Here is a 12018-nt window from a genome sequence, read left to right as displayed (position 1 = left end):
CAAGTGCAGTTTTCCTCTAGAGCAGGAGAAAGTGTGAGCAATCTGCACGAGAGCTCTCAGAGAGGAAGGAAAAAGGGCTCATTTCCCAGTTTTGTCTGTGCCCTTTGTATCTCCCTGTTGAAACTTATGGGAAGAGAAGATATTTCTGAAGATTATGTCCTCCTTTCACTTTCTGGGGGCGTTATGTGGGGTTGGTGGTTTTCCTCTTGCTGGAAATGTCTCCCTAAGCCTCAATATAGGAGTGTGCCTGGAAGGGGGAAGGGCTGGGGGACTCCTGAGGCCAAACTGCTCCTGTGGTTGTCCCCTTGTTTGTGTGATTGCTTTGCTGTTGGGAATGCTTGTTTACAATGCAATCCATAAACATGGAAGCTGTGGTCTGCTGTTGTGCGTGTGAACTCGAGTGGCTTCTGAAGTCAGCACATGTGTGTAAGGTGGGGAGTGGAGAAGATGGCGTGATAAATTGCTGGGAAATACATGACTGGAAATGAGAAGTGATGGTAGGAATGACCTCAGTAACACAGGGGAGGGGTAGGGGAATGTATGTAAACAGTGTTTGTCTGGATTGCTGCTTCCTGAGCAGGGCTACCTCTGAGTTTGCACTCACAGTGAGGTGGCCTTACAGACAGCAGCTGTAGCAGGCTGCCTTTGTTGCCTTGTCTCTGTTTTGTTTTCCTACTGATTACACAGCTTTCTTCAGAACAGTTCAGCTTCCTCATCTGGAGACGCTTCTTAAGCAAGAGGGAGGAACTACATGATGGTTTTCTTTTGAGAGAGATATAGATGGATAGATAGACATCTGCTCCCAGGTAACAGCAAAAGGACAAGAGGTGGTGGCCTCATGTTGTGCTGGGGAGGTTCAAGTTGGGTGTTAGGGAACATTCCTTCTTGGAAGGAGCGGTGCTGCACCAGAAAGAAGGGGGGTGAGGGATGGGGGGCATTTGAATGGGATTCCCTTACAGAATACAGAGTCTTTTTCCTGAACACCACCTACTTCAGATGGACTTTCAGTTGCTAACCAAGAGTGTTTAGAAACAACCCCTTTCCCAGCAGCAGCTGTGAATGAGACCAGCTGGTGACTGAATTTGGCTGAACTGCAGCTGGAAGCCTTTCAGCTTTAGCACCCTTTGGTCTCATGTTTGTCACCTCCTGGTGGTTGGGCTCCTTACTGGCAGGGCAGGGTTCTCCAGCTGAGCAAAGGAAGCTCTGCAGGAGATTGAATGACTGCTTATACATTTGTTGCTCTGTTCGGTGCCCACTGAGACCTTTTCATCCAACCTGAATCTTATTCTACCTCTTTCATTTGCTTCTGCATTTACCAGTTTTTAATCTGGGTTATTAAACTAGCCATTCCTCCTTGGAGTTAAGCAGCAAACTGCGATCACAAAGCACAGACTGGAGCAGAACGCTTCTGTACAGCAGCACCGAGAGCTGCAGCCGAGCTCCATCGCTGAGCACTGGGAGCTGCAGCCATGGAAGGGTCAGAGCAGGAGGCAGCTGTGCTGGCTGTGCTTGCATTTGTCACATGCTGCCCAAGGGTCACGTGCTGAGGTGGCACAGCTGTGCACAGCCGGGCTGGTGGGACTGCGATGGCGTCTGTCACCCAACATCAGATGCAGAAGGTAAGGGAGCAGCAGGCAAGGAACCTGCATGCACCATTTGCGAGGCACGTGTGCTCCGTGCTGAACCAGTGCTCGGGTCCAGCAGAGATCTGCTTTGCACACACTCTGTATTCTGCTCAGCTCCGTGCATTGCATTCATCCTGAGCCTGTGAAAACCCTGTTTGTGGGTGCAAACTTGGCAGAGGGCTGCATGCCCTGCAAAGCTCCTCTGGGAATTTCTCTGGTGTCCTTCTGATTCCAGCTCAGCTGTCACTGAGGCTGAGGTCTGTCCCTGAGGATAATCCCCGTGCTGTTCTATATAAGGAAGCAGTGCCAGCAGAGTTTGCTTCGTTTCATAGAGGATTGTGTAGTCAATCGTGAGAACCACACAGGGATTTTTCCCTTAGAGAAAATCACTGTTTTCTTCTGGCTTGTAAAGGCATCTCCTTCTTGTTTGGAATCTGGAAAGGAGTGCTCTGTTCGTTTTAGCAGTATTTGTAATCTAAGTGTTGCTGGTCACATAGTTAAAATAAGATATCCCTGAACCATGAAGGCTCAGCAATGCTGTCTACTCTCGTTTCTGGGTGGGGAGGTGAAATATATTCCTCTTAATTCTATGGGATCTGAGCCTGTTTAAGGACTGATCTTTCTTGGCTTTGCCCTCTTGAACTTTAAAAATAAAAGAACAGCATTTCAGTTTTGTCATTTGTGGATGAAAGAGAATCATGTCAGAAATACCCCAGGAGGAGAACAGCCACCCCGTATCCTCCTTTCAGTTCCGTGAGGATGGTTTCCTCGTCCTGGAGCACTTCTTCAGCCCGGAGGAGTGTGACAGCATGAGGAGCAGCATCCAGAGGATCCTGGATGGGATGGAGGTGCCCCCACACTGCCGGACTGAGTTCTCCACCAAGGAAGAGGAGCAGCTCCAGGCACAGGTACCTGCAGGGCAGGGCTGGTCCCATGCAGCCCTGGAAGAGAAGGAGGAAGGCATTGGCTCCCCAGCTTTCTGCTGGTGTTTGTTGGTAGTCCGTGTGTGCCAGGCTGGAGTCCTAGGGAGTGCCAAGAGGTTTAATGTTGAAGGAATGCATTTAGTATTTGTAGGAATGATTTCTATTGACTGTACTTTGTTTCTGCTGCTTCTTGGTGGGAAAAAGATGCAGGTGAGTGTTACCTCTGACTGAAGGTTTGGCTGTGTGTTCATGGTGATGCTGTCTTTACTGGGCTCTTCTCTCTGACAGGGGAGCTCTGATTATTTCCTCACCAGCGGAGACAAGATCAGGTTCTTCTTTGAGAAAGGTGTTTTGGATGAGCGAGGTGAGCCCCAACCCCAGTCAAGGGTGTACACAAGGAGACAGGGCCAGCTTCCATCCCTGCAAGCATTCCTGCTTTGCTAACCATGTTAAATTCTGGTTTTGTCTTGTAGGCAACTTCCTAATTGCAAAGGAGAAATCTGTCAGTAAGGTTGGTCATGGTACGTTCAATCCATCTTTTCCTTTTTTGAGAAGGGTGAGCAGAAGGGAGACAGTTCTTGGGCACTGGGACTTCTCCAGACCTACCCTCTTTAGTCTCCTAAATCTTCCAGAAGTGGCTTTGTCTCTTGTCTGTGCCCCAAATACCACAAACCTCATGCAGCTTCTTCCTTTGCATCCTCTCCTGTATTAAATTCATCTCAATTTCAGCTCATCAGTTCACCATTCCATTGCTGCCTCTGCAGTTGTCTCTGTGCTGCTCTTCACTCTCTGCTGCCAAAGTTCTCAGCTATAAACCTTTCAGAGAAGCAAAGGAAAAAAGCAAAACAAAACCCAAAGAATGCTTCCAGAAGGCTCTTTGGTTGCACATAGCACTGAGTTACTGGTGTGCAAAAGTTTGGACTTCAGCCTTCAGACCTCTTGGGGTCAGAGATTGCTTGAGCAACCTCCCACTGCATGTGGCTCAGACTGCCCTCCTGCTCCCTGCACAGCTGAAGCTGTTTTCCTCCTTTCTTATTGCAGCACCTTTTCTTATCTCCTGCTTTCAGTTTGTGCCCTATTACCTCTCTCCCAGCCCCTCACTTGGGTTTGAATCTCTTTTGTCTTCAAACAATACATGGAAAATAAGAGCAGAATTCAGCTCATTCCCCTGAACTTTGTTCAGACTGAACGTCACTGATCTTGGAAATGCAATATGGAGCTCTCCCAGCACCCCTGTGCAGAGCAGCCTCTGCTGGGCTCTATTACATTGCCTTTTCCTCTGGGAAGTGAAAACAATTGTCTCCTGCTGTCTCAGCACCTTCTCTCTGATTGATTCTCTATAATGAGTCTTTTTAATGGGATCTCTCCTCAACTCTTATTCAATGGCAGCTCTTGCTGGGCCTGATGAACAGAGGGGGAGATGCACCTCTTTTTGCTTTGCATTTTCATACATTTTGCTTAATCACAACGCTCACTTCTATTACTGTTCAGTTTTCTGAAGAAGACTGTACGAACCCAGAGGGGCTGTGTCACCTCAGGCAGTCATTAAGGTTGAAAAAGCCCTCTCAGATCCCCACCCCACCATACCCACTGGCCACGTCCCTCAGTGCCACATCTCCATAGAACATCTCCAGGGATGGTGTGATGCTGATGGGGGTGGGATGGAAGTTCCTGGCTGCTTGGCTGTGCCCTCTGCACATCCCTTCTGTCAGCCCCTGGGCTCCCTTCTGTTACCAAAACCTTCACCCTGAGCTTTGTCTTTCCCCTTAGCCTTGCACGCTCATGATCCTGTCTTCAAGCAGATCACTCACTCCCCCAAGGTGCAGGTAAGCAGAAGACTAAATGATGGGGTGGTCAGCTTGAGTATTCTAGGCTGCTAAGTGCAATGTTTTCGAACATAAAAGGACAGAATAAAACAGCACTTTGTTGCATGCAGAAAACAGCAAATGTATATTTTGCTAAGTTTCTTTCCAGGAACTGGGGAGGAAACTGGGCCTGGAGAGACCAGTGGTTGTACAGAGCATGTACATCTTCAAGGTATGGCTGAGGGCCTCCCTGCCATGGCAGGAGTGAAGCTGGCATGACTCCTCCTCATGTGTCTCCCTTCTCCTTGCAGCAACCCGGCATCGGTGGGGAAGGTGAGCTTCATGTGTCTGTGTGTTACAGCACAGGTAGTCCTTCAGGGAAGGACTGTGACCAGGTAAAGCTGGCACAGGCTGCCCAGAGAGGTGGTGGTGCCCCATCCCTGCAGACACCCGAGAGCTGGATGGGGCTGTGAGTGCTGATGTTGCTGTGTGTTTCCCTGTGCACTGCAGGGATTTGGAACTGATGGCCTTTAGTTGCCCCTGCTGCCTCAATGGTGTGATGGGTGGTCAGGGCAGGCTGAGGAGCACTGTGTGTGCTCCCACCTTGCAGTGCTGGCCCCAGGCACACTCAGACCCTGACCCCGCTGCTTTCCATCACAGTGACACCACACCAGGATGCCACATTCCTGCACACGGAGCCCCTGGGCCGGGTCCTGGGCTTCTGGATTGCACTGGAGGATGCCACGCAGGAGAATGGCTGCTTGTGGTTCATTCCTGGCTCCCACACCAGTAAGTTGCGGCCACTCCTCCAGCAGAGCTTAATACAGCAATATTTTCTTATATATAAAAAAAGCTACTGTACATGGCTGACAGTGCTTAGTTTTAAATTGAAACCAGGGTTATAGGGTGAATGCAGCACTCTCCTGCTGCTGTATTTACTCCAGAGCCTGAAGGGATGAGGCCCATTGCAGCCACCCCTGCATCTGTTCTTTCACCTTTGGTACCATTTCAGAACAGCACCCTGCAACGTAGGCTCTTCTTTGCCAGGTGCTGAGATTCAGGTTTTTAATGCAATGAAGATCTGGAATTACTGACTCCTTTTTTCTTGTGGAGATATGTTTCATTCCTACCTGTGGGTGCTCCTTCTGGAGTTCTGACTGCAGCTTCGAAAGTGTTCACCATCTCCTGGACTGCAAACTGCAGTTCTCCTGCCCTCTGGAGTGGGAATGCACTAACAAACCTAACAGACTATTTCTCTTTCATTTACCCACTTGCAAAACTGCTTCTTTTCCGAGCTGCATCCTCTTCACAGAGATGCTCTTTTCCCCCTATGCCTGTGACCTCTAAACTCCCATCAATGCTCTGTCATCCTCTTTCACCCCAACCACAGCATCATTACTGCAGTCTCCTGCCTTTCCCTTCCTCTAGGTCACACTATTTGACTTCCAATGCTGCTCACCTAAGCATTTACTCAGTAATTACAGCTCTCTTAATGCTTTAAATCACTCAGATCTCATGTGCTTTGGAGTTGGTTGCGCTCTGACAGCAAATGATTCTCTTGTAGGAAGGAGAAATGGATGACAGGTTGGTTTGGGGTTTTGCATAAGTGTTTGAGCATTGTATTCCTAACAGGCTGCGTTGCAATGCACAGAGCCAGGAGGGGAAGCAGAAAGCAGCTGATAATCACTTTCTGCTACAGCTGGAAGATCCCAAATCTTTGCATGCTGAAAAATCCCCAACTCACCAAGGAAAGAACTGAATACATGAGTAGTGTTGTTCCTCTGAGTGCCAAGGGGGACCACAGGGTGTTTCTTGGCATGCACAAAGCAGAGCTGGAGTTGTTATTGCTATGGATGTTTGCTCACTCTGTGGATGTGCAGGTGGGATAACCCGCAGAATGGTGCGTGCAGCCCAAGGTGCCTCGACGTGTGTGGAGTTTGTAGGGTCAGAGCCGGCCTACGATGACAGCAAGTTCATACCCGTGCCCATAAGTAAAGGTAAAAGCACCTCAGGGAAGGGAAATACAATTGTATTTCAACAGTCCTGCTTTCCTTATGTTAAGTTTAGCACTCAGGACGGGGAAAAAGCAGTCTGTGTGTTTCTTCCAAACAGGTGGGCTCATTGTCATCCATGGAGAAGTCGTCCATAAGAGTGACATGAACTGCTCGGGGTTCTCTCGCCATGTGTACACCTTCCATGTGATGGAGGCTGAAGGCACCAGCTGGAGCAAGGAGAACTGGTAGGGCTGCTGTGATTCTTAGATTCCGTTTAATGGAAGCTTTTAAGTTGTACCCTGGTGCATTTGCAGACTCCTTAAAGCCGTGCTCATTAAGCATATTGGAGATAGGGAAAAATTCCATGCTTGGCAATCCTTGCTATGCTTCTGCTTTGCAAAATATGCAACCGTGTGCCTTAGGGATTTCTCCCAGTTACCAGGATTTCTACTAAATATAAAGTAAAGCAGCTGAGTGACTGAAAGAACAGATGACTACGGGTGTAACTAGTGTTCAGACTGAGGGGTTCTAGAGTGCTGACGTCTATTCTCACTGTATCAGGTCTTGCCCTGGGAACTGCTGGTTGAAGAGCCCCTTTGGGTGCAGCAGTATTGACTGCTGTTTAATGGCCCAGAACTGGAATAGTCACTGCAGTTCTCTGTTCTGCTCTTCCTTCCCACTTAGGCTCCAGCCGACTCCTGAACTGCCTTTTCCACCTCTCTACACTTGATGTTCACAATTGGCTTCTGGACTCAACTAGCTGGTTGGTGTTCCTGTGATTGCTTGTCTGTGTTCTCTTTAAATGCGGCTCACTAGATCAATGCTCAAGATAAAATTATCCCCTGAGAGCAAGCTCCCTTCATGCAGCTGAATCTGCCTGCCTTAGGTAGAAGCTTCTGCTGCAGAATGAGCCCTGCTATGAGGGTAGTAGCCCAGTCCTTTTGGTGAGGAAATTTCTTCTGTCTCTGCAATAGGCCATTAAGGAGTGTTCCACCTTGACCATGGCAATGGTTGAGAAGTATTTCTTGTTACAGAGCTGTAGCATTTGAAGTCAAGAGCTCATTTGGTGCTTGGTTCTGTTATTGGCAGTGCAGGTGAATGTGCGGTGTGAAGATGGCTGACTTTTAGCCTTGGGTCGCTGTCCTATTGTTTGGATAGTAATAAAGACAATGCTACCATGGGCAAAAATGAATCTAAGGTCTCCTTTTATAAAATTAATTACTCTTCTGGGTACTTCTTGCAAATTGCAGCTGCATGTTTGATCTCCAGGCCTGATTAAAAATATTACTGTTCTTAAAGATGTTGAAAATACGAGCATAACAACCCCCCCCTCATGAGAAATAAAAGATCATAAGTCTTCATTTCAATCTCACCTCATTTCTTTGAGGCTGTCACGGTTTGACCCCCTCCCAACACGTGGGGCTGCAGCACAGCTCTGCGATGACCCACTTGAGGTGTGTGCACCACCACGACTGCCCAAACCCCAACAAAACCCAACCACAGTGAAACCTTAGGAACGTTAAGTAACTCCAGTTGCATCAGGGGCAAGCTCATGCCTGCTGAGCTGAACAGAGCACAGGTAGCATTTCTTAAGGAACTGCAGTAGATGGTATCACTCCCAATGTACACAGGAGGTCGTAGATTGGGATGAAGAAGTGGGAGAGTCTGTAGGAATGAAATGCTGTCGTGGATGTGATGTAACCGCTTTCAAGCAGTCACATAGCCTGGAGTTGTGTTTGTAGCAGCTCTGTGGCTGAGTAACAGAACCAGCTCAATCCAACCAACATGGGAGCATCAGTCAGGATGGAGTGAGGCACTCCAGCTCCTCTGTAATATCCCACACTTCTTAAAATTGTTAAATGAGCACTAAGTTTTATCTAGTTAGAATGAGACAGAAACAGAATGAACTTAACAATCTGGTTGTTCTCTGTTGAAGTAAATCATTAGGGAAGCAAGGCTCCAATTAGTGACTCATTCCTCTCAAAAATATACTGCCCGTCTCTGGTGTTGGTCTGATCATCTCATTTGTGAAACAGTAGAATGAAATTTATGGTAAGAGGAGTTTTTATCCCTTTGGGCATTGCTTTGCAGTGCAGAATATGTTCAATATGGTGCAGAGCTCAGGCTGACACAGTGGGAATGAGGCTGGTGAATGACAATAGCAGCAGCCTGGAGTTCAGCTCCTGCTCTGCTGTTTCTGGGCTGTGTCCCCCTGTACCTTTCCTAGGGTTTGTTTCAAAGCTGCAAGTGGGGATGGAGGGGAAAGTGACTTATTGTAGTTTTGTGCTGTTTTACAGTTTCAGAGATGAAGGCTTTGAGTTGTAGTGGAACTTTCTTTGTACCTTTCCGTTATTAGAGTTAATCTTTTAGAGCAGTGCCTGCTGCTGAGCAATGATTCTGTCCTCTGCTTATATGCACCATTATCTGCAGCTTGCAAAAACATCCAATTCACATGGATAAACAGAAGCAAGAAGCTGGACTGAAATTGCAGGTTTTGCAGTTCAATGTGAAGGAAATGCAGCCTAGAATGAATTGTTTTCTGCAAACAGCATCTGTCTGCAAACAAACCCTGAACAATTTTAGCATGTTGGGAAAGACAGGCTCAGGTGTGGAGCTGGGCCCAGGTGGGGGATGTTGGGCAATGCCACCTCCCTGCGGGTCCTGGCTTGTTCTTGGGACCTGATCTGTTGGCACAGAGCATCACTTCTGCTCCACCTGTGCTCCTAATGCACAGTCAGGACTGCAGGGGAAAATTGTGTAAGGTGTCTGTGGTGGCACCTCACCATTCCCAAAGTGTGGTGCCTTTTTGTGGGGGATAAATTGTCAGGATGTAACTGCATCCCTCAAACCACGAGCCTGGAAAGCAAAGCTTCAGCTCAGGCAGTTCTTGGGGAAACAGAAGAGGCAGAGAGAGCACTTACTGTGTTCTGTCCTAATGGGCACTTGGCAATAAGGGATTATCAGTGCAGAAGGGTTTAATAGATTCTCCCCAGTGATTTTCTTTTTGTGCTGACAAAAGTCACCTTGTGCTCTCTTAAAAAACTACAGAAAAAGAGACTGAAACAAAACTTTTATTTTAAATAGAATTATTTCTCATTTGTTTTTAAACAAAAGAAAAAACAGTGCTTGGATCATCTTGCATCTGTGATTGATGTGCATATATTCTGTTGCTGCTTTGCTCTAGAAATGGAGAAACCTCTATTCTTGGAAGTGCTTCTAAACCATAAACATGATCTGGAGGTAGAGAGGTAACAGCAAATTATCGATTTGGGTTGTATAAGCTTCCAAAAGAGAAACTAAGCTCACAGACACCAGAATCCAGGCATAGCTGGAGTTCAGGTTGACATTGCTGTCAAAGATCAGAATAAGAGCCACAGCAATGATCTGAGCAAAAATTGCTGTCATTGTCCCTTCAAAGGTCTTCTTTGTGCCCGGCCATTTGATCTCCCCCATGGTACTGCCAAAAACAGAGGCCATGGTGTCTCCTACCCCTACCGCCAGCACCCCAGCATAGGGCACCAATGCTCCTGCCCCAGACAAAGCACCTTTAGGGGCACAAGATCTGGGGAACAACCACACTGGGAGGGACATGCCAAGAAGAAGATAAATGTGAGTCAAAATTAGAGGCCCACTGTCTCTTTCATCCAAGAAGAGAGACAGCAAATACCGAAGAGTTTGGCCAAACGGTTTGATCCTGAAGTACCGAATATACTCTAAGAATATGAACACTGCCAGACACAGGACTGCAGCAACATGGAGAAGCTGGAGGTCATAAATTAGTCCAGGAACGTAAGTCGCTACAACAATGAAATGAAAATACTTCCTGGTTATGGTTGAGGCCTGGTGTTTTTTAGATTCAGACGATCTCTTGGCATTCTGGTAGAAAACAATGCCGCACGCTGAAGCAGCCAAAAAAGTCCAGTATACGAGAAGGTAAACCCTCGTCTGTGTCTGAAACAAAAACTGGAGCAGCCAAAACAAAGGGTTCCTCCGGATCAGTCGGTAAAGCCAAGGCATGATGACCCCTAAGCCTAGCACTGCTGTCATCATGTGGAAAAACATGGAGGAAATCCACGTACCCGAATCCATGAAAATGAAGAGAACAGTGAAAAAAAGGCCAAGAATAATAACTCCAATAACTGCCACCAGAAGGAAGAAGTCTATGGGTTCACCTCTGCCCTCGATTACATTCAGTGAGCGTTTAATGAGCTGATTGAGAACAAAACTTATACCTCCGAGAACTAGCAATGCTTCTCCAGGAGTAAAACATCGAGGCAGCAGGTAAAGCAAGATCATACTGAGGTAGACAAAAATTAGCAGCACTTCTAGGACCTCTATCACTTCTGAAACAGTCAAAGAGTGCTTCATGGTATAGATAATTATACTGCCAGCAACACCAGTGAGTATGCAAGTGTTGGTGGGCACAGGTTTTGTGATGCCAACAGCAATTACAGACAAAAATAGAGCAACCAACATGCCAGTGGAAGCTACAACTATACCAAAGCGTTCAAAGTACACGATACCAGCAGCCTCGCACCTCTCCTTCATTGCTATCCCCAGCAAGGGGATGACCATGCTGGCAGGCAGGAGCCCACTGTTCGCTGTGGTGCGGAACTGGAACACAGCTCCCCCCTGCTGCAGCAGACGGTCCCATTTGAACTGGACATAGAAAGCCTGGATGGCGAGAGCTACAGCACACCAGGAGTAGCGGTCCCACACCACTGCATGCACACACAGAACGATGCTGAAGACGATCAGGGATTCCACCAGCACTGGTTTGTTTAACATGGTTCCAGTCCAACGTGGCTTTGGCTTTCAAGATCTTTCTTATGGGTCCTGATCTTCTCAGTAGTTGTCCACTAGAAGGAATTCTTTTATGCTACTGTGATTCCTATTAAAAACAAACAGACAAACGTTGTCAGAGATCAGAAGGGATCAGCCAAAATTATTATCCCTATTGGAGAATCCAAGCTGTGCTGACAGAAGCCAACTGCTCGATACACGGGTATTCAGATATTGCAACAGAAATGCTTCAAATTACATCTTTGACATGAAATATGAAGCAAGCAAGCCACAACCATTCCCGGATGGCTCCACTGCTGCAAGCTGCCAGCTGGGCTACGGGACAAGGCGCAGTTTCACCACCTGTGCTGCAGATCTTCTGTTCCAGCTTGCAAAGGCTGCTGACGTGCAGGTTTGCAACACGAGGTATTGCACTGCTGCGTTACTTTCTGGTGCCTGCCAGGTAACGCTGCCGGTGCCTAAGGGGCAGGACGGACGGGAAGGGACTCCTCAGCGGAGAGTGGGCTATCTGCTAAGGGCTTTAAACTAGAGCACGGCAGATTTCGGTTAGATAATAGGATGAAACCATTAATAACGAGGGCGGAGAGGTCCTGGGAGCTGTGGATGCCCAAATCTGGCAGCCTTCAGGGCTGGGCTGGACGGGGCTTTGGACAGCCCGCTGCAGGGGCCAGGCTGCAATGGGCTGGGAGCCTTCAACGCATCCCTAGACCCCGACAGGAGGCGCTGCCCAACGCCCCCCAATAGGCCGCGGCCTCCCCATCCTCCCCATTGCCTCCCCATCGCCGCCCGCTCCCCGCAGCGCTCCCCTACCTGGCAGGACGCCGCCATCTTGGCGCTGTCGCCGGTCACATGACCCAGCGTAACGGGG

General features: G+C 48.1%; 2 protein-coding genes across 3 annotated transcripts; one reads left to right on the top strand and one right to left on the bottom strand.

The window, feature by feature from the left end:
• The first annotated feature begins 596 nt into the window (after positions 1-596).
• PHYHD1 (phytanoyl-CoA dioxygenase domain containing 1) lies at positions 597-7539 on the top strand. The gene is made up of 11 exons (XM_015878971.3): positions 597-1619; positions 2375-2533; positions 2837-2912; positions 3022-3069; positions 4319-4374; positions 4523-4585; positions 4665-4686; positions 5014-5142; positions 6234-6350; positions 6466-6592; positions 7032-7539. Exons 1-11 carry the CDS (start codon positions 1587-1589, stop codon positions 7075-7077), a joined length of 876 nt encoding a protein of 291 aa, XP_015734457.2. The 5' UTR covers positions 597-1586; the 3' UTR covers positions 7078-7539.
• A 1861-nt stretch (positions 7540-9400) lies between these two features.
• Positions 9401-12001, bottom strand: DOLK (dolichol kinase). 2 transcript variants are annotated; one of them, XM_015878958.3, is made up of 2 exons: positions 11961-12001; positions 9401-11238 (listed from the first exon to the last, which is right to left on the bottom strand). In XM_015878958.3, the coding sequence occupies exon 2, from the start codon at positions 11133-11135 to the stop codon at positions 9564-9566; it is 1572 nt and encodes a 523-aa protein (XP_015734444.2). In that variant the 5' UTR covers positions 11136-11238; positions 11961-12001; the 3' UTR covers positions 9401-9563. The 2 variants fall into 2 exon arrangements, with proteins under 2 accessions (XP_015734444.2, XP_085377556.1); XM_085521430.1 differs by lacking the exon at positions 11961-12001 and adding an exon at positions 11493-11513.
• Positions 12002-12018: the final 17 nt, after the last annotated feature.

This window comes from Coturnix japonica, chromosome 21 (assembly GCF_054131305.1).
Source record: "Coturnix japonica strain WE chromosome 21, WE-NBRP24, whole genome shotgun sequence".
In the NCBI taxonomy this organism is placed as follows: Eukaryota; Metazoa; Chordata; class Aves; order Galliformes; family Phasianidae; genus Coturnix; species Coturnix japonica.
This window is presented reverse-complemented; position numbering and strand designations above follow the sequence as displayed.

What these genes read in the sequence shown, in the direction of transcription:
- DOLK (XM_015878958.3), bottom strand. Translation starts at nt 11,135, where the DNA reads ATGTTAAACAAACCAGTGCTGGTGGAATCCCTGATCGTCTTCAGCATC.
- PHYHD1 (XM_015878971.3), top strand. Translation starts at nt 1,587, where the DNA reads ATGGCGTCTGTCACCCAACATCAGATGCAGAAG. An exon ending in CTCACTCCCCCAAGGTGCAG is followed by an intron (nt 4,375 to 4,522) that starts GTAAGCAGAAGA and finishes GTTTCTTTCCAG; the next exon opens with GAACTGGGGAGGAAACTGGG. An exon ending in AGCTGGAGCAAGGAGAACTG is followed by an intron (nt 6,593 to 7,031) that starts GTAGGGCTGCTG and finishes CTTCCCACTTAG; the next exon opens with GCTCCAGCCGACTCCTGAAC.